General features: G+C 34.6%; 1 protein-coding gene across 1 annotated transcript in view; it reads left to right on the top strand.

Moving 5' to 3' along the window:
- The window catches only part of ASCC3 (activating signal cointegrator 1 complex subunit 3), a 404,060-nt gene that overhangs the window by 4,563 nt on the left and 373,885 nt on the right, over window positions 1-25,612 (top strand). Inside the window, exons 2-3 of the mRNA XM_012002619.1 lie at window positions 8,667-8,797; window positions 11,432-11,582. Coding sequence (XP_011858009.1) covers window positions 8,708-8,797; window positions 11,432-11,582 — 241 coding nt within the window. The 5' untranslated portion in view covers window positions 8,667-8,707. The remainder of the gene's footprint in view (window positions 1-8,666; window positions 8,798-11,431; window positions 11,583-25,612) is intronic.

Below are 25,612 nucleotides of genomic sequence, written 5' to 3'. Positions count from 1 at the left end.
CAAAAATAGGCTTTTAGGGTTTCAATCCTTTAGAAATTATATTTGTTCTGGGGCATTAAGTATTTATTATTAACAGAATTTTTCATTTATGTATTTATCATTTAGTGGACCATATTAAATGTGGAGTAAAAATTAGTAAGGTAAAAATTGATATGCAGGCCAGTTTTTCTTAATACTTATTCACTGTGATCTTACCAGAAATTTTAACTATGAATGTTATGATTTGTCTTTAAGACCTCCTAGTTGAACATCTTTTCCTTACATCTAGGCCTAAAGTTAAGCACTTAACAACCCTCATCATTTAGGCTTCATTGTCCCACAACCTCTGTGTTACAAAACCTTAACCCTGGTTCACACCAACCTTTGTTCCTATGCCAGATTATTGCCACCTTTTGTTTGCAGTATGAGCTGAACATTCATTGCTACCTGAAAAATATTTCTTCTGTTATTGTGGGTGGTAAGTTCAGACTTTTGCCTCTGTAATAGAAAAAATCCCATCTCATCACCTGTTTGAACAGTCTCAGCATATCTCAAATAAAATAGGAGTCATTTTGGTGGAACTCCCTTTTACCATGTTTTTCTCTCCTCCTTCACCCTCTGTTTAACCATGTTATAACTATATTCACTTCCACTCATCTTTCCTTCCATACTTATCTATCCAAGTCTCTCTAGACCTGTGCTTTTGTTGTCATTCTCGCCTGTATTCTCAGAGACCCTAACTCCATCAGTCATAGTCTTTCTCCTGATTGCTCAACTTTTCCTTCTGTCTTTGTTCTCCCCTGATTATGACAGAATCATGATCAACTCTATCCTGTATTTTCAGAAACTCTTAAACCACATTATTTCAGTATTTCTTACTTTTTCTCCTTTTCTTTCTTAATTTCTTGAAAGAATAGCATATACCCATTTGTAGATTTTTTTTTTCTTTTTTTTCCCCCCCTATTTTCTCCCTTTGCATTTATCCTTTAATTCACTGAGATTTACCTTCTACCATTTTTGGAAACTAGGTGTGCTAGTCATCTGGGACCTCAGAGTTGCTGAGTACAGTGGACTGTATCATGTCATTTGAAACTTTCTTTTCTCTTGTCATATCACTCTTTCCATATGACTACCAATTTGTGGATCACTTTCTTAGAACTCTGTTCTTAATTCTCTACTGTCTACTTCCAAGAGGCCTTTAGGAGTAGAGTGCATTAATGGGCATTCATGCAGCTTTTGAAATGGAGTATAAAATGTTGTTTATATGTATGTATGTATGTTTTCTTAGGAAGAAGGTCCATGGGCTTATGTATATTTGACTTAAACGAATATTATGTTCATCCATGGTTTTAACTGTGATGAAGTGATAACATGAAATTCTGGATTTCCAGCCCAGACCTCTGATAGGAAATCCAAAACCATATATCCCACTTGATAGCCCATAATTAAAGTTTTCCAAAACAGAATTATCATTCCTCTTCCTGATGCCCTCTATACATAATAGAGTCCTCCACTCTTCAACATTTCCTAAGCCAGAAATTTGAGTGTCCTGCTGCTTTCTCCTTCTTTAAATCCTATTCCACATTGATTCTGTGTTCCAAGTATACTGATCTCCTAAATCCATCCTTTTATGCATTTCCCTGGCTTAATTCTATCCTCTTTATCTTTCACTTGGTTTATTGAAAAACTTTCCAACTGGTTTGTCTATGTCCTGTTTGACCCCACCTTGACAGTTCACCACATGTAAATCTGAGTAATTTTTCTATACCATGTTAATATTTTTTCAGTGATTCTGATTATCAGAATGAAAAGTGCTTAATTTGAGACATGTTGTTTGGTCTCTGCTTACATCTTTAGGTCTTATTTCATCAGTTTCCAAATGCACATTCTGTAAGGGTTTTAAAAGTAATTGAGTCTGTTATTTTGGCTTTCCCCCTCATAGTTTACCCCTTGTAATAACCTTGTCTAGGTCCTTTAAGTCTCAGCTCAAGCTCAGCTTCCTTCCTTTATATCTAGTGCCCTCCTACCCCTTTAGATGCTCCTTCCCTGTCTTCCTACAGTTATAGCTGCATAATTATTGCAACTATTTTTCTTTCTTCCTAACCATACTGTAAACTCATCATTGAGGGCAAGTGCAATCATATCAAAATGTTTTTCTTTTTTTAATCTCTAGAGCCTCATAAAATATCTAATATATGGTGGGTGATCTATACATATTTGCTGGGTAGATGAATAACATAAGATTTAAAATTTGTTTTCTGAATTTGACCTTTATACATTTCAAATACAACTTAAAGGGAATCTTTTTCCTGGTACAAAATACAATGTGTTTTGAGGAACTGTAAACTTTATTAACATCCAGTGCCTAGCCCAGATCCTAGTAGATAGGAGAAACTCAAATATTTGTGTATGAATGATTTATAGGTAACAATGAGCTAATGAACTGTTACATTTTTAGTGTTGGTCATTCAACCTCGGGAAGAAAACACATCAAATAAAAATAGCAAATCTGGTAACGTGCTTTGCTTCATTCCCTTGACAAGCATAATTCATGCTGATTATTGTGATAAGATCTCCAAGAGCTTTATTTGATGTGTTTCCAGGATTTGTTTCAAGATTTAGAGCTCTTTTTAGCAGTTTTTGTAGTGCTGGCTTGGTAGTGGCAAGTTCTCAGCATTTGTTTGCTTGAAAAAGACTGTACCTTCCCTTCGTTTGCGAAGCTTAGTTTTGCTGGATACAAAATTCTTGGCTGATAATTGTTTTGGTTAAGGAGGCTGAAGATAGGGCTCCAGTCCCTTCTAGCTTGTAGGGTTTCTGCTGAGAAATCTGCCGTTAATGTGATAGGTTTTCCTTTATAGGTTACCTGGTGCTTTTGCCTCACAGCTCATAAGATTCTTTCCTTCATCTTAACTTTAGATAATCTGATGACAGTGTGACTAGGCGATGATCTTTTTATGATGCATTTCCCAGGTGTTCTTTGAGCTTCTTGTATTTGGATGTCTAGGTCTCTAGCAAGGCTGGGGAAATTTTCTTCGGTTATTCCCCCAAATATGTTTTCCAAACTTATAGATTTCTCTTCTTCCTCAGGAACGCTGATTATTCTTAGGTTTGGTAATTTAATGTAATCTCATACCTCTTGGGGGATTTGTTCATATTTTCTTACTCTTTTTTATTTGCCTTTGTTGGATTGGGTTAATTACAAAACCTTGTCTTTGAGCTCTGAAGATCTGCATGTTCAGTTCTATTGCTGAGACTTTCCAGAGCATTTTGCATTTCTATAAATGTATCCATTGTTTCCTGAAGCTTTGTTTCTTATTTATGCTGTCTATATCACTGAAGATTTCTCCCTTCATTTCTTGTTTCTTTTTTTTTTTTTTTTCTATAAATTGGGCTTTGCCTTTCTCTGATGCCTCCTTGATTAGCTTAATAACTCACCTTCTGAACTCTTTTTCAGGTAAATCAGGGATTTCTTCTTGGTTTGGATCCATTGTTGGTGAGCTAGTGTGATTTTTTTTGGGGGGGGGACTGTTAAAGAACCATGTTTTGTCATATTACCAGTGTTCATTTTCTGGTTCTTCTCATTTGGGTAGGGTCTCTCAGAGGGAAGGTATAGGACTCAAGGCTGTTGTTCAGATTATTTTGTCCCACGGGGTGTTCCCTTGATGTAGTATTATCCCCCTTTTCCTAGGGATGTGGCTTCCTGAGAGCCAAGCTGTAATGATTGTTATCTCTCTTCTGGATTTAGCCACTCGGCAGGTCTACCAGGCTTTGGGCTGGTACTGGGGGTTGTCTGCACAGAGTCCTGTGATGTAAACCATCTGTGGGTCTCAGTCATGGATGCCAGCACAGTATTTGGAGTGTATCCTGGGTCCTGCAGGAGCAATCTGCTTTCTTCAGAAGGTCTGTGGGTTCTCTTGGCTTTCCTGATTTATTCGTGCTGTCGCTCTGGAGCAAGAGTTTACGATGCAAGACTCCACACACTGCTCTGTCAAGAGTGGGAGCTGCAGTCTAGTCCTGCCTCCTGTCTGCCATGATCCCCCCTTTGTTTTTCTACTCAGATCTCAGGGAGCTTTAAAGTTTTCAGTTACTGTAGTTTGTAACAATGTGACCTCATTACCGAATCCTAATATTAGATCTCTTCTTAGAGGTTGAGTGTATTATCTTGTTAGGATTTACTAGGTTTGTGAGTTAGAATAAAAATGGAGTCCCGCTTTCTACTTTTTTAAAAAAAGAAAGGCACAGAGGATTCAGGACATTACTGTGATGTATATAAAAATGGTGAAAGTAGTGGTCCCAAGTACCCCATTAATTTGTAATACCATGCCTGAGGCACAGTATTAATACATCATGTTTCTTGTTCTGATGCTAGATTTTGAAAGCACTAACTTGTGTGGTAAAAGGTAGGTTCTGAGGCAGAGTATGTTTAGTTTACTATCAGGGCCTTTCTTTAAAGACTTGACTAAATTTAGTCATCTTGAATACATTTTTGCAATGTCTCAGTGTGGGTAGAAAATTAAAACCCCAATGCTTTGGTATCCATTGTATACCTTACTTCCTCTCTATGGATGACATGTACAACATACATACATACTCTGTATAATTCTTGGGAGAACTGAGAAAAAGTCAAGTTACTTTCATTAAGAGACTTGTATTCTCTTACAGACCCCAGTTGAGAAAGGCTGGTAGGAACCAGGCTATGCACTGAATTCAGGCCATGGATTTCTGTCACCCAGGCTGAGTGCGGTGGCACGATCATGGCTCACTGCAGCCTTGACCTTCCAGGCTCAAGCAATTCTCCCACCTCAGCCTCCTGAGTAGCTGGGACTACAGGCACATGCCACTTGCCTGGCTTTGAAAAATTTTTTTGTAGAGTTGGAGGTCTCACTATATTAACCAGACTGGTCTCAAACTCCTGGCCTCAAGTGATCCACCCGGCTTGATTTCCTGGCTGGATTTCTTAATAGATGAATTTCTCCCTTGGCCATTATTGGCTTGAGACAAAATTAAATGGTGATTTAAGAATAAAAGACATTGGCTGGGCATGGTGGCTCACACCTGTAATCCTAGCACTTTAGGAGGTCGAGGCGGGTGGATCACGAGGTCAGGAGTTTGAAGCCAGCCTGACCAACATGGAAGCCCCATCTCTGCTAAAAATACCAAAATTAGCCAGGCATGGTGGCGCACGCCTGTAATCCCAGCTACTCGGGAGGCTGAGGCAGGAGAATTGCTTGAATCTGGGAGGTGGAGGTTGCAGTGAGCCGAGATCATGCCACTTGACTCCAGCCTTGGCGACAAAGCGAGACTCCGTCTCAAAAGAAAAAAAAAAAGAAGAAAAGACATCATCTCTAAGACCGTGGTTCTCAACTACGATCCTTGACCTGCTGCATCATCTGCAAACTTGCTGGAAATGTAAATTCTCAAATCTCATCTCAGTGCCATCTGATCTGCTGAATTGGAATATTGGGGTGAAGGGAGTAAGGTGGTAGGGCTCAGCCAGTTTGTTTTTCAAGAAGCCCTCCAGGTAGTTTCACTATATAATAAAATTTGAGAATCTCTGCTCTGTACTGTCCACTGACTCTTGCTTTCATTTTTTTTTCTTCCACATGCTCCAGGAAGTATGTTATCTAGTGTGAGAAAAATCCAGATGTGATTCCCTGAATCATCTTATTTCCATGCTTTCCTGAATTCACTCCCAGCAGGTAGTTGAAATCTGAAGTCAGCTAACTTGGAAGTTTATTTGTAAGTTGGATCATTTGACTTCTCTGTTTAAAATTTTCCAGTGTGATGTAGAGAGTCCAACTGTTTTTTTCCCCAACTGTCCTCATACCAGTTCTTTACTGATCTGTAGTGCAATCATGTTTGTTTTTAATACCTCATTTTTTTGTTTTTGATTTGTAATCTTAACTATTTTGCTCAAAGAATGTGACCTCTTATCAGGGATCAGTAAACAGATTTGGTCACCCTGAGCCCCAGAATGGGTTTTACACTTCTAAAGTGTCATTTTTTAAAAAAGGAAAGAATATATGGCAGAGACTGCATGTGGCTTGCTAAACCTAATTTTTTTTTTGTTTTTTTTGAGACGGATTCTCACTCTGTCACCCTGGCTGGAGTGCACTGGCGCCATCTCGGCTCTCTGCTACCTCTGCCTCCCAGGTTCAAGCAATTCTCATGTGTCAGCCTCCTGAGTAGCTGGGATTACAGGTGCCTGCCACCACACCTGACTAATTTTTGTATTTTTATAGAGATGGGGTTTTGCCATGTTGGCCAGGTTGGTGTTAAACTCCTGACCTCAGCTGATCTGCCCGCCTCGGCCTCCCAAAGTGGGGGGATTAGGCATGAGCCACCACACCTGGCCTAAACCTAAATTTTTTACTACTCTCTTTTTGCATAAAAGTTTACTAACTTCTGACTTATATGACACTTATTCTTTGTAATTTGTTGAGACTTGCTTTATGGCTGAGTATACCTAGATGATTTTTGAAACTGTTCAAGTGTACTTCAGAAGAATATGCATTTTTAAAAATCAAGTTCAGGTTTCTGTATTTGTTCATTAAATCAGACTTAGTAATTGTACTCTTCAGGTTCTCTATATCTTTATTGATTTTTTATTTTGGAGGGAAGGTTGGCTTGACTTGTCAATAATTGAGGTCTTTAAACTTTTACTTTGATGTTAGACTTGTCACTTTCTCCTTGAGGTCTATTTGTTTTATTTTAAGACTATCCTAGCAGTGCATACAAATTCAGAACTTTTAAGTCTTCTTAGTGAGCTTTATCTTATTATGTAGAGAGTTTTTTTTTAATTCCTCCCGAACACCTGTTGTTTTGAAGCCAATTTTGTCTGATCTGATATTTTTGATATAACCACCAGCTACGTTTGGTTATTTGCAGGAAGATCTTATCCTATCCCTTAACTTTCAGCCTTTCCTTTCCTATGTTTTCGGTGTAGCCCTAGTGTTTTACTTCTTTGTTGTTTTGCAGTTCATACTGTCAGTCTTTTGAGAGGTAAGTTTAATTTGTATTTATTATGATTATTGACATATTTCCATTTGTTTTTATTTATCCTGCATTATTTGTACTTAGTCTGTTTGTGACATCATGCATGGGTTATTTCTTCAAGTCTCTTCCAGGTTATCACTTTTATTTTTAGCTATTGTTTAACCCATCTGTTGATTGTTTTAAAATTTAACAAGTATATATTTTTATTTCTAAAAGTTACATTTTCAAATCATCCTACTTGTATTTTATTATTCATTATTTAAAAAATTCTATTATAGTTATTATAGATAAGTATTTTGTATCTGATTATTCTAATATATAGGTTGGAGATTTTTCCAAGTATTACCCTTTTTGATAACTTCAGGAATACAGTAATCAAGAGGAACAGCAGGAGCAGAGAATAGTCTGAGACATTCTGTCTGTCTTCCCTTTCTCAGTTCTTTCCTTTCCACATTGGACATTTTGGCGTAGATAATTCTTAGTTGTTGGGGAACTGTCCTCTGTATCGTATGTTTAGTAGCATCATTGGCCTCTATCCACTAGAAACCAGTAGTCCCCTTCCACCTGCCTGATAGTTGTGACAACCAAAATATCTAAAATATTGCCAGATGTCCCATGTGGGGCAAAATCGTTCCTAGCTGGGATGTTTTAAAGACTTACATAGCTTATGTGACATTCTTCAGGGAGCCATGCCTTATAAATCTGTAGATAGTAGTTGTGTTATAATAAGCAATCTTAAACTAGTACAGTCCTCCAAGAGTCTTTCATAGATCACCACTCTCCTAATAGTAAATATTATTAATCTTTTTGCCTAGAAATTGTTTAGTCATCAGCCTGTTAAGGAGGAGATTAGACCAGGCCATCTGAATTCTCTCTTTCCCTGTATTTTCTTCCCCCTCATCAGCTGTTTTCTTTTCTGGCCTGTTGTTGAGTCTATTACCATTTTTGCCTTTTCTTCATTTGTCTTCCATTTATTCATTAACAGATAATTATTGAGTACCAAAAATATTCTGGTTCTGTTGTCTATATGCTGGGGAGATTAGTAAAATTAAGAGGTCTTTCTGTCATGAAGCTTACTTTTTGTGGGGTGAAACAACACATGCATTAGTAAATAAACAAGAAAGTGTCAAATATTACTTAATGCTATAAAGAGAATTAAAATTTTGGGCTTTGGTAGACAGTGACTGGGTCACCTGTTTTAGATGGGGTGGTCAGGAAAGGCTCCATCTTAGGAGGCATCTTTTAAGCCAAGAGTTCAGTGTGAAGCCAGCTATAGCAACATCAAGGGAAACCGTTCCAAGCTGAGGAAACCACTGGAAAGTGGTGTAATTTGAAATCAGTGAGCATAAAACAAAATTAGGGAAAAAGATGAACAAGTGGTTTCATCTCTTTCAATATTATTGGCAGTAGTAATATAGTATTTGAGGCCTGTACTTGGGAATCTACAGAACGCAGTTTTGAGGAAATGTTTGTTTCTTTTTCCTTTCTCCAACCATAGCTAATGCTTTATAAAAACAAACAAAAAAACTTCATGTATAGAAAATATGTCAGGAGAATTTTTCAACGTTGATTACCATTGCTTTTTAATTATTTTTTTTTCTTTTCTTTTTTCTGGTACAGGCTAATTTGTTGAGTTTGATTACCTCTGCCACCTCTTCTGAACAGATAAATATCATCTTGTTTCATTTCAGTTTCAGGTTTCTTCTTGTATGGATCACTGATTGAATAATAGATGGCTTTACCTCGTCTCACAGGAGCCTTGCGTTCCTTTTCAAATGTCACCAAGCAGGATAATTATAATGAAGAAGTGGCTGACTTAAAGGTAGATGTGTTAAAGGTAGAAATGTTGAACATTATTATAAATAGACTATGGACAACTATTTGACATTCTTTTTCTCTATTCTATGTGTTTAACATGGAAGTTTTATCTTGTTTGGTGTGAGACAAAGATGGAGAATGTGTATGCTGCTGTTTCCTATGGGAATACTTACATTTAGCACCTAAAACCATATTGTCAAGGGGAATAATCAGAACTATGATAATTGAATCCTTTGTTAATTTTTCTTTTGTTCAGTTCCCTACCACAATTACATTTGTAACTTAATCCTGTAATTTACCTCTGCATTATCTGAGTAAGTTTTTAGGTCTCTGGTAAAATTCTTACCAAATAAACAAAAGCAGTGTCTGTACCTTATGAGAAATATGAATATTAATCTCTTGAACTCAGAGGTTGATCTCATTAAAATGACTTGTCATTATAATTGGTAAGAAAGGTGTTTAAGACTTAAGAAACATTGTTAATTTAAAAGCTACTTTATGAGTAAAATTCAGAAATACATTTTAGTAAGAAACAAAAATTAAATGTACAAGGACTGCTTTGACATTTATAGTAAAGACTGACCCCTGCTTTAGTAATTATGGTATGGAAAATTTCCTTATATGAGTTAATTTTATAATAAATAATGCTAATGTTACCCTTCCTGCAAATATAGGTAGATCTCACTAGGTCAGAAATGGGCAATTATTACTTTGGAAGATCATTTTTGTTTTATCAAAGGAACTTCTTCAGTCTCTTTCCTGTATAGGTTCAATGACTACATTTTCTGAATTGCAAATTAGGGCATGAGGTTTGGCAAGTAATTTCTTCTGATGGATAAACTTATATAAGTCTTATAAAGGTATAAAATAAATTACATACGTAGTTACAAGTTTAATGTTATGGAAAAATTAAAAGTATATGTTATCAAGACTTCCAGAAAATTCTAGACATGTACTTATAAGATACTTAAATAGGAAAGATTCTTAGAAATGTCTCTGAATGTGGTATATTAGTTTGCAGAGAATAACAAAATTAGGTGATAACAAAATTAGGAATAACAGATTAGGTGGCTTAAACAGCAAAGATTTATTTTCTCATAGTTCTGGAGCTAGAAGTCCAAGATCAAGGTGCTGGCAGACTTGGTTTCTTCTGAGGCTTCTCTGTGTGGCTTGCAGTTAAGGCAGCCTTCCTGCTGTGTCCTCACATGATTTGTCCTCTGCACAAGCATATCCCTGGTGTCTCTTTATGTGTCTAAATTTTGTTACAAGATCTATCAGATAATTAAGTCCCATCCTAATGGCTTTATTTTAACTTAATCAGATAATGATACATGTTATGGAGAAAATGTTATGAATGGTTATAAGATAAAGAGTGGGTAACAGCTTATTGGCATGAAGACCTCATTAAGGAAGTAATTTTTTTAGCTGAGTTTAAAATGACAAAAAGGGATCTACCGTCATTAAGATTAGAACAGAGTATTCCCAACACAGAAAGCAGCATGTGCAAAGACCCAAATCAGGTACTAGCTTGGTAGGTTTGAGGAAGTTGAAGACAGACATGTGTTTGACACAGTAATGATGAACTTCATTTCAATATAACTTTTTATGTCAGAAGCTGTTCAATGTATACAAAAGTAAAGAGACAAATAAGATAAACCTTAATGTGCTTATGACTCCATTGTAACAACTTAATTCATTTTATGGCCAATCTTGTTTCATCTCTACCTTTGCCCATTCTCCTCTCCCTAAACTCAGAATGACTAATCTCATTTGAAATTAAAAAATGGAGGCAGGGAAGTAATGGTGAATTATGCATTTTCATCATTCTAACCAATAGTAAAATTACTGCTTTCTACCTGACCCACTACTTTTTCATTTGGTTTGAAAGCTTCATGAGTTTTCTCTGTGGATCAAAGCCAGAGGTCTGAAATAAAATTTTTATTGTGTTCTGTGGTCAGTTCTTGAGAATGGAAAGATCTGTAGTCTCAAATATACAAAAGCCTCAGAAGAACCCAAACCTGCCAACACCTTGATCTTGAACTTGTAGCTCCAGAACTGTGAGAAAATAAATTTCTCTTGTTTAAGCCACCTAATAGAAAAGAGTGTGTATAAAAAAGAATCTTCCAAATGCCTCACCTGGTCTAGGATCATGGTTAAGAAAGTAATGCTGACTTGAATATATTTGACCCTATCATGGGAGTCTAATTTTCTATAAATGCGTTTCATTAAAAAGCATGACATAAAGCTCTGATTTATATACAGTATAGTCTAAGCTGTATTAAAAACAAGCAATTAGAAAAATGGCAAGACGTGTGATGTTATCAATAATAATAATAATATTATCTGGATGTTGAACTTTTTACTTTGCTGTATGAAATGATTTTGTCAGTATGCAGTGTAATTAAAATTGTAAAAAGAAGCTTTTATTAAACATATATTTTAAACAAATGAGAATCTATGAAAACCCATTTAAGGAAAATTGTTTTGTGAGTAGTCAGTTTGGATGTGAATAGATACAACTTTGAATTCTTGTGGGTAGTACCAAGTTGTATAATGTAATGCAAAATATATGTAATCAGTGTTGGAGTTAAGAAGAACTTTAAGCAGTATTTTTCTACATTATGATCTCTTATTTCAGATAAAACGATCTAAACTTCATGAACAAGGTTTAGATTTGGGCCTGACATGGAAGAAGATAATAAAATTTTTGAATGAAAAACTGGAGAAGAGTAAAATGCAAAGTATAAATGAAGACTTAAAAGATATATTACATGCTGCAAAACAGATAGGTATAGTTTTCTTTTTTCTTTTTTTTTTTTTTTAAAGAGAACCAGTAAGGTTTAAAAACAGATTCCTTGTAAACAACATACTATATAAAGGAAAGCTAAAATTTCCTGGCGTAAGTATTCATAATTATGAAAGACAATCCTGGCCGGGCGCATTGGCTCATTCATATAACCCCAGCACCTTGGGAGGTCAAGGCAGGCAGATTACTTGAGTTCAGGAGTTTGAGACCAGCCTGGGCAACATGGCAAAACCCTGTCTCTACTAAAAATACAAATAAAGTAAACTAGCTGGGTGTGGTGGTGCGCACTTGTAGTCCCAGCTACTCTGGAGGCTGATGTGGGAAAATTACCTGAGCCTGGGAGGTTGAGGCTGTGGTAAGCCAAGATCGCGCCACTGCACTTCAGTCTGGGCAACTCAAGTGAGACCCTGTCTCGAACAGAAAGAAAAAAGATAGTCCTTATCTGTCAACAAGCTTAGGATAGAGAGTGAGAGGCTGGGGATAGGCAGAAGTAAATTAGTAATTATAATACTATCAAGCATGAAGGATTTGTAGGAATTCAGGGTTTGAAAACCACTATCTTGATTAAAATAAAGATAAAGTAAATTAAAATTTTAATGTAGCTCTAAGGCAGCTTAAAAGCCATGTAGCTCAGTTTCTTATTATAGATGCCCACCTAGTACATAGTGAATAACAGCACTTAAACTATACTTTGACTGCTTCACTTCCCTTCCCAGACTAATATTCTTATCAATTGATTATATTTGAAGGAAAATGTAATTTGAAATTATAATATTGTATACTAACTCAGGTTACTTTGCCAAGGTTAAAAATCAAACTAAATGAAACAAATGACTGGTAAAACCCCTGTGTTTGTACATTGAAATTCATCATATTCCAAATTCTGATAACTAAAAAGCATAATTAATACTACTATAGTTCTAGATTTTCCAAATTTAGCAGGTTTATAACTATAAAATGTCCAGACTCCTATTCTGGTCTTACATGATCTGGTCTCCCTCTCTCTCTGACCTCACTTCATTCTTGCCTTCATTACTGTGTCAAACACATGTCTGTCTTCAGCTTCCTCAAACCTACCAAGCTAGTACCTGATTTGGGTCTTCACACATGCTGCTCTCTGTGTTGGGAATACTCTGTTCTAATCTTAATGATGGTAGATCCCTTTTTGTCATTTTAAACTTAGCTAAAAAATTACTTCCTTAATGAGGTCTTCACGCCAGTAAATTGTTACCCAGTCACTCTTTATCTTATAACCATTCATAACATTTTCTCCATAACATGTATCATTATCTGACATTTTACTTGTTTATTGTCACTCTGATGTAAGTTTCATGAGAATAGGATCTTATTCTTCTTGTTAAACTGTCCGTCTCCAGTGCTTATACTAGAACCCAGGATATTTTAGAGTCTTAATAAAAATTCATTTGTTAAATAAATGAAAAAAATGTTCTCAGGTGATTCCTTGGTGGAGACAGAATTTGGATCTTTACCTTACCATATGCTTGCTGGTTGGCAATTTTATTCCATATACCAGCTCTGGATTGTGTTTCTGTTACATCTCATAGACTTGAAAACTTTCTTATGGTCATCAAATCTATAATTTTTTTTTCAAATATGTTAACTTTTAAAAATATGTCATTTAAGTATCATTGGTCTGTAACCTAGTATGATATTTGATTGAATGTCCTCATTGTTTTAAGTTGTGAAAGTATAAAATGTCTCATGGTTGTGCAGTTAGATTTTTACAAGTTCAAGGACATTAGTAAAAACTGAGTTTGCTTAAGCCTTGGGGCAATATAGCACACTTTGATGAGATTTGTAATAGCATTTGGCATAGATTTAGACTTTATATTTTAAGAATACAGAGGCAGGTCGTTTGAAAAATAGTGGCGAAAATGCAGTCTTCCACATCACCTTGACTAGGGTCTTAACCCTCCTGGTTTTCATCACATCTTCATTTGTAAGATGTTGAGGCCACCAGAATCTGACTAAAGTACTTTTCAAAAACTATACAGAGTGTCTTTCCTCTTCTTTAGTTCTATTACAAAAATACCTCAGAATACTGAGCAAAAATGTAATGATGTATTGAGCTTATTCAGTACCATGACTAAGTTATTTCTTTACCTAAATGATGTGGAATTTAAGATTTAAAAAATGAAAACCCTTTAGATTGCTTTCTCCGGATATGTCTGGCCACAAGTCAGAAAACATTGTTTTAAATACCAGTCATTAAATATAATTCTGGGGATTGTACCTGTGGTGAAGTAAATACCTGATTCATACTTAGGGACTGATCACCTGGCCTGTGTGTTTAATGGATTATTTTGAGATTAATGTCTCAAAATAATGTTTATCAGACAAATAAAATCTTAAGTTGTATGAAGGCAAATTCTAAATGTATTATACCCATTTTTAAATGCTGTGCTTAAGTTGAATAACTATTAGCTTTAATGAAACTTCCCTTCTGGATGAAAATGCTGATACTGGAAATGTAATTAAAGCTACCAGCTTTGAAAGGATTAGTCTCATGTGGAAAATGTCCCTGTCATTTCTCTTATATTTATCTTCTAGCATAGATAATTTTGGTATAATTGTATTAAAAAGGTTAAGCAAGAGAATAAAGAAAAAATATTTCACTTGAGTATAATTTTATGAGACAAGGCTATGCATATTGTTTAATCTGGACAATTGACATTAAGCTGGAGGAAATATCAGAGGACATCTTGTCTAATGCCTTCATTTTGTATGTGAAAAAACAGGGCCCATTAAAGTTAAGTGAATCTTGTGGTTTGTATGTCTTGAAAGCAGGCCTAGATCTAAATTCTGATTTAGGAATATGATAGAAATCCTAGATTTTTACCTTTTCTTTCCTTGTAGTTAGAGGTCATGTCCTACTAAGTCTGCATTTCAACTGTTCTTAAATTTACTCTGTATATTTACCATTGCCCCATTTCAGCCTTTTACCACCGCATGTCTGAACTACTTCAGTAGTCGTTTGCTTTAGCCTTCCTTTCTCATCCACCTTCTTCACTGTCACTAGACTGATCTTTGTCAAAGGCAAAGGTCATTTTTATTCCCAGCTTACCTTTTAGATCAGATTCTTTAGAATGATACATAAAACTCCTTTATGAGTTGACACGATTTAGTTTTTTATCTCTTTGCCATTGGATCACATGCAACCTTTATGCCAACATATGCAGTGTTTACTGTCTGAATTTCCTGAACAGTACATAATGCTTTTCCTCTCTCTTTTATGTGTTAAAATATCTTTCCCCATTGTGTTCTATTATACATACTTTTTTAGAGTACTTGTTTCATAATTATTTTCCTGTCTTCTCCCTTCACAGTAGTGAGGTCTCTGATAGACTGTGAATGCTTTAATGAAACAGATATTACAGGAGTCACAGCATCTTTCTACTCCATTGCCTAATATGCTGCAAGGGATCTAGTAGATGTTCAATAAACAAATGAAGTATTGAGAATCCAACTCAAAGTTCTCTGTGGTCTTCACTACCTGTAATGCTGACGATGTCTTACAAGTGGCAGTTTCTCTCTTTTTTGTCATTTTTAAGTATTCCTCCTATCACTCCCAAGCCCACAATTTACATGTGGTATATTCCCATACCTTTTTACAGTTTGATTCTTCCCTTAAGATTATTTTAATAATAAAATTTAGTTTTATGGAGAAAATATATAAATTATTTAAAAATAGTATTCTTGGTCCTTAATCTTAATGTATTTAAATACTCATTGTAGGCATAGCTGTCTCCTTCTTGAATGTTGAAGGATATAGTCTATATTCAGTTGGCAATGAAACTTTTTCAGTATATTTTATGTGCTCTAAGTGTAAACATTTTTTAAAATAAAGAAGTCAGGATTGAGACTGGTAATCAAAATGCATTATGTATTAGGCATACATCTGTTACTTAAGAATTTAAATTATTTCATGAGGCTAGTAAGATTTGCACAGTGTAGACAGAAACTAAGATGGGGGCCAAGAGTAATGGACAAGTGGGGAGAAAGACCCTACCATTCCCTAATCAACTCTCTGTCTAACTGAATATCTCTTAAAGAGCCAGAACAGAATGTTTGAACTTGTCCCAGAGTGTATTAATCTAATGATTTTGCTATAGTATGGATACAAATCAAGACTCAGTCAGAACTGAACTAGTTTATTTCACTATTCAACTTTTGTCTTACAAAGACCTGTTTGTTTTGCTTTTTCTAATTTATAAGCCCCTATTTATATGAGTTTTGACTTTTTTTATGCATCTTACCTTTAATAACTTCATCTTTAAGAAAAGTATGAATCAAAAAGTAGGTTGGACAGGAGTGGCTTATAAAGTATGGTTTAGGGCATTTGTAAATCCACTGTAGTTTGTGAGTTATCAAGGAAGTAAGATTTTGCTGTTAAAAAATGAGGAATCAAAATCTAGGGTAGAAAGCCATTTATAAAGCAATGACTGGAATAGGAAGTATAAAAAGATATTAGCAGAATCTGGCAATTTTGTCTATGGACATAATGGTAGACATTTAGAATTATAAAGGCCTGTTAAAGGGATATAGCAGTGTTTGTGACAGTTATTTTGAAAATTGCCGATTGCAAAATAGTTCAAAGAGTTTTGCTTCCCACAAAGTGGCAGACAGGGTAATGTGGAACAACCCTCTACAGAGAATACCTAGAAAAACTGCAAAATACAAAATTTGTTTTACTGTATCAGAGAAGTTACCAGGGCAGTGAAGATTTTTGGGGCCAAGATGTGGAAGCAGAAACTAACCCAGAAAATGTGATCCTGGCATTTGGGCTACTTTTTCCTAGAAGTGAATTGTCCATTCCAGAAGAGGAGGCTGGATGGAAAAGAGGAGGATAAGAAGATGAGCAGAGCTTCTGACAGATTCAGAGGACTAAGATGACAAAAATGACTAAAATGGACAAAAGAGGAAATAGAAAATCTGAATATTTGACTATTAAATGAATTTAATCTGTAATTAGAAACCTTAACTACAAAGAAATCTATATACTATGATGGCTTTAATGGAGAATGTCATAATCTCATTTAGAAAGGTATGAGAGTACTATTGTAGATTGAAAGAAGTTAAGGCATATAACAATCAAAATGTAATGTATGATCCTTGATTGACTTTTGAATCAGAAAAAAATTACATATTTTTGGGGCCATTGGAGAAATCTGAATATAGGCTGGACGTCATTAGGTAATATTAGATCTCAGATGTGATAATGTTGTGGCTATGTAAGAGGATATCCTAAATCTCAGGAGAAGCATACTGCAGTATATATAGTGAAATCTCATGAAGATTAAAATGTACTGTCAAATGTGTCAGCAAAAGAAATACACATGATGTGTGTGTGATCAAATGTTTACAATGAGTGGATTAATAAATATGAGAAGATAGGGTGATTTGCTGTAAAGTAATAAAGGTTTAAAAATTACATGATTATTCAGCAGAGAAAAAGCATTTTATGAATATCTAACATTACTTATGATAAAAATTCTCAACAAACTAGGAACGGAAGGAGATTTTGTTAATCTGATAAGCAGTAGCTATAAAACACTTAGAACAAACATACTTAATAGTACAAAGTTAGAAGCTTCCCTGAGGTACGGAATTAGACACAAATGCCTATTACCACTTCTGTTTCTCACTGTATTAAAAATCCTTGCTAACATAATATGGCAAGAAAAAGTAAGGTCATAACGACTGGAAGAAAAAAAAAAACTTTCCATTTTTCATATGACTGTACCTGTAGAAAGTGAATTTAACAAGGTTAATAGAAAAATCAATTTTATTTCTACTTACTAGAAGCACATTAAAATTACATTTATCTTTATGTAACTTAATACATTTTACCTGAAATTTTATATATTTTAATTTATTTTACATTTACAAAAGCATCAAATAGGAATACATTTAACAAAAAATAAGCAAGACTTCTTCATGGAAAACTAAAATATTACTGAGAGAATTTAAAAAAAATCTAAATAAACAGAGGGATATACCAAGGATTGGAAGACTCACTGTTATAATGATATATTTTTTACCCAAATTGATCTATAAATTCAGTGCTATCCCGAGCATAGTCTTATGTTTGAGGAGGGGTGTGTGTGTGTGTGTGTGTGTGTGTGTATGTATGTATGTATGTATGTGTGTATGTGTGGAAATTGACAAGGTAATATGAAAGTTATATGGAAATTCAAAGGCAAAGAGCAGCCTGGTTAACTTTGAAAAATAAAGAGAGAAAACTTACTCTAGTAGATATTAAAACTTATTATAAAGATAAGTAGACAGTGTGGTGTTGGTCCAAGAATAGGCAAATGGACTAGTATGACAGAATATAGCCCAGAAACAAACCTACAGATAGAAGTATACTTGATTTATAATGAAGGCCAAACAATAGTGAGACAAGGCTATTTTTTCAGTATATGGTGCTGGGTCAACTGCATAGATGAAAAAAAGTATCTATTTTAAAAATAATTTTAAACAGCCTACAGAATTAAGCATGACACACAATACAATACCTCTTCTAAAAGATGTAAAAGAGTATCTTCAGGATCTTGGTATGTGCCAAAATTTATCAAATAGAGAACAAAAAGTACAAAGGGAATGATTAAGTTGGACTGTAGTAGAATTAATGCCTTCTATTTATTAAGAGTAAAAAGGCAAAACATAGAGTGGGAGAATATAGCTTCAAGATATATAACCAAAAAGAGAGTTTGTATCCAGATTAAATATGAGCTCCTACAAATCAATAATGAAAGGACAGCTAATCCTATAAAAACATGAGTAAGAGCTTTGAACAAGGACTGCACAGGAGATAATTGGCCAGTAAACATGAAAAAGGCTTCAGCTTCATTGGTAGTCAAGGAGATGCCACTACATGCCCATTAGAATGGTTAAAATGAAAAAGACTGACATACCTATTGTTAGGATCAAGAATGTGAAACAAGAATTTTCATTCACTGCTGCTAGAGTTCACAGTTGGTACAACCACTTTGCGTAACTGTTTGACAGTGTCTACTATTACTATGGTTGGATAATTGAAATTTTAATCTTAGAACATCAATGTCCAATAAAAATGCTTGTACATACGTGTATATCAAAAATTTGTGCATTCATGGCAACATTATTTGTGATAGCCTTAATGTAGAAACAACCCAGTTCATTGTTAAAACGCTTAAGTTGTTGTATGTAGACTACCTTATAGCAATAACAGATTACAACTATGTATAACATTGTAAGTGAATTTTATAATGTTGACAAAAGAAGCCATACAATACATATTATAATTCCATTAATATAAAATTGAAAACTAGGCATGACAGTCTCTGGTTTTAGAAGTCAGGATAGTGGCTACTCTTGAGGAAGGAGGTAGTGAGTAGGACTGAATGGGAGGGAGGTTTCTGGGGAGCTGATAATGTTCTGATTCTTGAAGTAGTTAACCAGATTACACAGGTGTGTTCATTTTTTTGATAATTCTTTGAGCTGTATGTGTACTGTATATTGTTATAGTCAATAAAAAGAATTACTATGCTTTATATGTTACATAGATTAAAAATGAAATATTTCAGATTGATAAGTAACATGCTTGTGTATTTATTTAGCTTAAGGTTTGGCTATCATGGTGAGAACTCCTATGTACCATGCTCAGGCCCTGGTTAACCAGTATCATAAATATAATAAATTGGTGTTTTTCATTCTCATGCCTATTTTTATATTTGTGTTACATATTTATACATCCATAAATATATGTATTAGGAATATATTCAGCTCAAATATCAAAACCTATTGTAGTGATAAAGACACCAAGTGGGTTAATTTGTTTCATCTAACAAGTTCCCTATGTAGGTCAGCAGCTTGATAATGGTAGGGCTCAAGTCTGTGCTAATGATTTGGCCTTTTCACATTTGTTGCCTTTTATTCACCAGATAATCTGCTCCACATCTAGGCATTATATCTGTGTACTTGATGCAACTATATTTCTTGTACTGTCTTTATTTGCTTTTCAGTTTCCTTACTTTTTTATAGTTTGGGGTAATTTCAAAGTATCCGTTAATATATGTGGGTACAAATTCAGTTATGTCAGTTACTAGTGGGTAGCTAGTTAATATCACTACACTTCTTTTCTCTTCTATAATATGGTGATAACAGTTCTCACCCTCTGTAGTTGTTGTGATGTTAAGTAGTAGTATAAAGTGCCTAGGGTTAATCTGATAAGTGGCTGTCAATGAATAATTTTATTATAATTTAGATGTGCTAATAACCATTAGTAAACAAATAGTTGCCTCTATGGGTTAAATGTTATGACAGATGTAATGTGTCCAGTGATTTACTGGTTCAAACGGCAGGAAACTGCTTAGGTAAGTCAGGAAACAATTCATAGAGAGGGTAACACTGGACAGCATTATATTGTGTTTTGAATGTTTCAAAGACAGAGGTGTTATATTTATGTCCATTTTACAAGAGAAATTTTTAAAAAGCTGGATAACTATAAAAATCAAGAAGACTTTGCAAATGTATCAGCTGTGTAAATAGGCAATTCAGATTACCTGGGAATATAGCTAAACCATTGTAAACAGAATGGATACTGGCTGGGTACAGTGGCTTATGCCTGTAATCCCAGAATTTTGGGAGGCCGAGGTGGGTGGATCGCTTGAACTCAGGAGTTTGAGACTAGCCTGGACAACATGGTGAAACCCCATCTCTACAAAATGTACAAAAACAATTAGCCAGGCATGGTAGCGCATGTCTGTAGTCCCAGCTACCCGGGAGGCTGAGTTTGGAGGATGACTTGAGTCCAGGAGGCAGAGGCTGGAGTGAGCCAAGATCATGCCTCTGCACTCCAGGCTGGGTGACAGTCAGATCCTGTCTCCAAAATAGAAATAAAATAAAAGTTCTTGACAATTTGCTTTAGTTTATTAGTAGATTATTTTTCATTAACAAATTATGATTCCTTAAATATAAGAAAATTTAAAACTGCATTCCTTAGTAGAGGCATTTTAAAAGTGATAATTTTAAATAGTATTACGAGTATAATATTACTAAGCATCTGATATATGGATGCAATACTGAAGTGTATACTTTAATCTTTTTTGTTTGTTTTTCCTTCAATGTTAAAAAAGTCTAAAATGGCAGTTAAATCTCAGTGAGCTATGTGATTTGTTTTAATTTCCTTAGTGATGCTCAAAATGATGGTTTTATTATAGGAAGCTTTTATATGAAGTCTAATTCAGACTTTTATGTTAGCTATTTGGTTGCCTGGGAAGTTACATTGTAATTTGATGCAGGGTTTTATACTACTGGAAAGGTAATATAGTGGCTGGTTGCTGTCTTAAAGTTGCAAGTTGAGTATTCACATTTTGTAATGAATGTACATAAAATTAAATGGCTGTTTTTAAAACATAGGGAAATGCCTTGAACTAATTTTAATCTTTTGTACTACTACTATTTTTTTCTAACATATATCTTTGTTTGCTTTCCTTTATTTGCTCATCCCAAAGGCAACAGTTTTTATGTAAATGTAGTAATAATTTTAACATTTAAGTAACTCCTTCAAATCACTATATTGAACATTTCTTGAATATGTTTCCTGTTTAATGCAAGGTATTGCTAAAGGTGCTTTCATGCACAGAAAGAGTTATATATTCTAAAATACATGAGGCTTATTATACTACATTACATTACTTAAGCAATTTTAAAATTATATCACAGAAATTGTTCATTTTATTCCCCCAAAAGCCACATGGAAAATGCCTACCTCTGTTAGCTCAAAAGTTTGATAATTTTGTGATCATTTGAAAGATGTTTTAATACTCTCTCCCTAAAAAAAAAAAAAAAAAAAAAAAAAGAAAAAAGAGAGAGAGAAACTAAAAAAAAAAGAGCAAGACTGCTTGAGGCCAGGAGTTTGAGAGCAGCCTGGGCAACATAGCAAGACCCTGTTTCTAAAAAAAAAAAAAAAAAAAAAAAAAAAAGTACCTGGCTTATTCTTGTAGCATCAGTATGTTTTGTAATCTCTGTATCTGAGTTTTTCTGTAAAAAGGAGGAAAATATTAGCAAGATTCATGAGACTAGTTTAGATATTGTACTTGTTTAATCATTACACTAATTGGAAATGAACAGGAATATGTAGAGGGAAAAATTATGGAGACATGATATATTTTATATTCAAGTTGAATCATTTTTGTATTTTGTTAAATAATGTACTTTGTTGTATCTAATGTTGTAGGTAAAGTCCTGTATTTTACATATTTTTAAAATAAAACATTATAATACTTACCAGATTCAAAAAAATCAGCGAATCTCTGAGGATTTAACTGATCAGGGAACTCATTTATTGACAGCTTCTAAATTGAATACTTACTGACTGGGTACAGTGGCTGACGCCTGTAATCCCAGCCCTTTGGGAGGCCGAGATAGGTGGATCACCCGAACTCAGGAGTTTGAGACCAGCCTGGGCCACATGGTGAAACGACTCTACAAAAAAATATAAAAATTAGCTAGGCATAGTGGCGTGTGCCTGTACTCCCAGCTACTCAGGAGGCTGAGACTGGAGAATCACTTGAGCCCAGGAGGCGAAGGTTGCAGGGAGCCGAGATTGTGTCACTGCACTCCAGCCTGGGTGACAGAGCAAGACTCCGTCTCAAAACTGCACTTCAGTCTGGGTGACAGAGCAAGACTCCGTCTCCAAAAAAATAAAAAAATACTTTTTAATTATGGATGCAAGTGATTGATATTTTATTTCAATCTTTAAAATTTTCTACTCATCCTTTTCCCAAGATTCCTCAACTATTAAAGTAGGCTACAGAAAAAAGTGACAACTTAAAACCATTTAATTCTTAATATTTTGAATCAAAAGAAAACAGATGTAAATTGTGTGTTGAGGATGACTGACAATTGTAAACATCATTTAACTCTTTGATTTTAAAACAATTATTTTATAATCTTATAGTAACAACCAAATATATAGTTTTATAAAACCATATATGGTTAGTTTCTATGTAAGGTTTTTTTTTTTTTTTTAAGTTTGAAAATTATTTATAATAAAAGAGCACCAGTCAGCCAGCCAAGCTGAGTTCTGATCATGCTTTGCTACTTAACTGTGATTTTTGGCAAGCCTCTTTCACTTTTGACTTTTTTTTTTAAAATTCTGGGAAGTGCCTTGTAGTTTACTGTGCATTTCACAGCCCATTTCCTCTCAATATAACTGCAAAGTAGGATGAGTATTTCTTCTTAATAAAAGTATTGTAGGGACTTTCTAAGTGCATCCTTTTAAATGTGTTACAGTTGAAGTGCCAGGTGGGCAGAGCCAGTTTTCCGGTTTACAGCTTATGTTATTCAGTGTTTTATGGACAGAAAGATACCCAAGTATGTAGGTTTCTAGAGTAGTTTCTTTAAAAGTTTGGAGTTCTTAAGTTTTATATAAACTTTTCGACAGTTGATTAGTGTATCAATTTATCTGTGGCCAAATCTAAACTTAAAATCCTGATTCCTCTTCGAAAGGTGAACATAGTGAGTGATATGAAGCAGACAGAAAAAGCTTTAAGAATTGGGTGCAAATGTTAACTTACCAAAGATCATAAACCTAATCGTTTGTATTATTACTTAAATTACATATAGAATATAAAGAGAAGTGAACAAAAGGCTATTTTGGAACAGGATTCTCACAGTTAATGTAACATGTTCAATTTTGGATTTAGTGTCAGAAAACAAGAACATGACTATAACACCTTTCTACTTTAGAAGTGTAACCACACGCGTTGTCCAAAGCCGTCCCATCTCCCCCTTCTGATGTGGCCAATTGGGTGGTGGTTCAGCCTGCTCATAGAGAATCGCTTAGTATTTCCCTGCCAATTACATTTTTGTTGAGGGTAGGTTGGGCCTTGGATAGCTTTGGCTAATTAGACAACTGACTACATCATTTTCGTCAGATGTGTTGTCTACATTTTACAAACTCTTTTTCATACATTTTAGTCACCAAAAAAACATTGAGTGGGCTGTACCAGCAAGTTGTGGTGCATCCTTTGCGGCCGCAGCACCTGGGGTCCTTCGTCTGCTCCAATCAGATCCGCACTCTCATCCGGGCAGCGTGCTAACAGCCAGTCTCTTACGCCAACACGTCATCTCATGCCGACAGCGTGCTGGAAAGCATGTTGGTGTCCCTTAGGAAAGACAAGCAGGTGTGGTTGCAGGAAGGTGGTGGAAGTGGACGTTACCATCTGATGTTTTGGTGTCCTGAAAAAGTTCATTGTTTTCATACTGCTGTAGTCATTATTTTTGTTGTGTAGCCATTCATGTCAACAAATAGTGTTGGCTAGTGGAACTCCCAGAACAGTAAGGCATATAGAGATTCTCTCTTGAGATACTGCTTTGTGGTATGAACACGTGTCCATTTCACATAGGTTGTGCAGAAGGAGAGTTAGTAATTAGGGTAGAATATTAACATTTATGAAACACCACAACCCAGCTAGGTTTAAATATTTTTAAGTATTTGTGATTTTTGAAATTATAGTTTTAAGTTAATGGTTATTAAAAATTTGAAACTCCAAAAAAGTTGCCTTTGATCTTTGTTGATGTTTCTATGAGTCTACAATTATTTTCTCTTCAAACATGGGCTTATAACTTTTTCACCCATTCTTAATGGACTTTTTAAAGGCAAGATACATAAATCTGCTGCATTATATTTAGTGAATGTAATATGTGGTTATATCAGAATTCAACCAGTAACCTAATAATGGATATTTAAGTTAAATACACTTTTACATTACATAATAAGGCTATTCTTCAACTATTTTATTTCTTAAGGTGACCTATGTATTTTTAAAATTTACTTTGTAAACATGAATTAGGAATAAGTTCTACTTTCTAGGAATTTACAGGGAATCAGTGTGACATAGGGGAAATAATTTGTTTAGGAGTTAGAAGACTACTGTTAATCTTGTTTAATAATGTAATAGCTATTTGATCTTTCCCTAATTACTCAAATTCTGTTTCCGTTTAACATCTATAAAATGGAGATACTTTTGTTAGGACAAAGTGAGATAATTATGTGAAAGTTTTTAGTAAATTATTTTTTTTTTAAATCCCAAGATGTAAAGTGATAACAATACTATCTTTACAAAAAATATATATTTAAAATGGTAGATAATGTTTGTAAATGTGAATTCCATTTTTGCTCAGACTTTAGTATCAGTCGTATCAACCCTTTTAAATTATCTGTAGAAGTACCATAATCCCCAAATTATCCAAAACCTGTTTTATAAGTTATAAGTAAAATGTATAGAATGAATAAATATACATAAATGCTATTGAATTAATTTAAAAGCACTATAGAAGATTTTCAGATATTTTCTTAAATACTAAAAGAATAATTGTATGTCAGATAATTGTGTAAATTATTTATAACAGTAAAAGTAGACTTCATACTTGAACAAATTGGAAACATACATTGTAAAATTGCTTATTTTCCTACATATACATTGTTAATCTTCTACACATGACTGAATAGCAGACAAAGTAAAAAGTGACTGAGGCAGTTTGGTGTAGTATAAAAATACTAGCCTGGTGTCAGTGAGGCCTGAGTCTAGTTTGAATCAACTAATCTTTGTGGAGCCACCTATTTGGGGCTAAGTACAGTGAAGAATACTACAGTGGTATTGTCATCAGTACCATTTACAATGTACTCAATGTTGTACTCATCTTGAAAGAGGCGGTTGAGCTGTATTCTGAAACATGGGTAGGATTTGAACAATCAGAGGCCTTGAAGAAGAATCAGTATGATATAGAAATAGGCATAGAGTAGGGTAGAACATGGTTTTTGGTTAAGAAATTCTTTTTGGCTGGAGCAGGAAATGTATAATAGCTAATAAGACTGGAAAATAAAATGCTGGGATCAACTTCTGGTAGTGTAGGAGCTTGGATCAAGCTATAGTAAGCTGTTGAAGATTTGTGAATAATGATATTGGAGTCATGTTTCCTTCCTTCTTTCCTTTTTGTTTT

The sequence above is a fragment of the Mandrillus leucophaeus genome, unplaced genomic scaffold (assembly GCF_000951045.1).
Source record: "Mandrillus leucophaeus isolate KB7577 unplaced genomic scaffold, Mleu.le_1.0 Scaffold690, whole genome shotgun sequence".
In the NCBI taxonomy this organism is placed as follows: domain Eukaryota; kingdom Metazoa; phylum Chordata; class Mammalia; order Primates; family Cercopithecidae; genus Mandrillus; species Mandrillus leucophaeus.
Note: the sequence above shows the minus strand (reverse complement) of the source record. Positions and strands in the feature narration are given on the sequence as shown.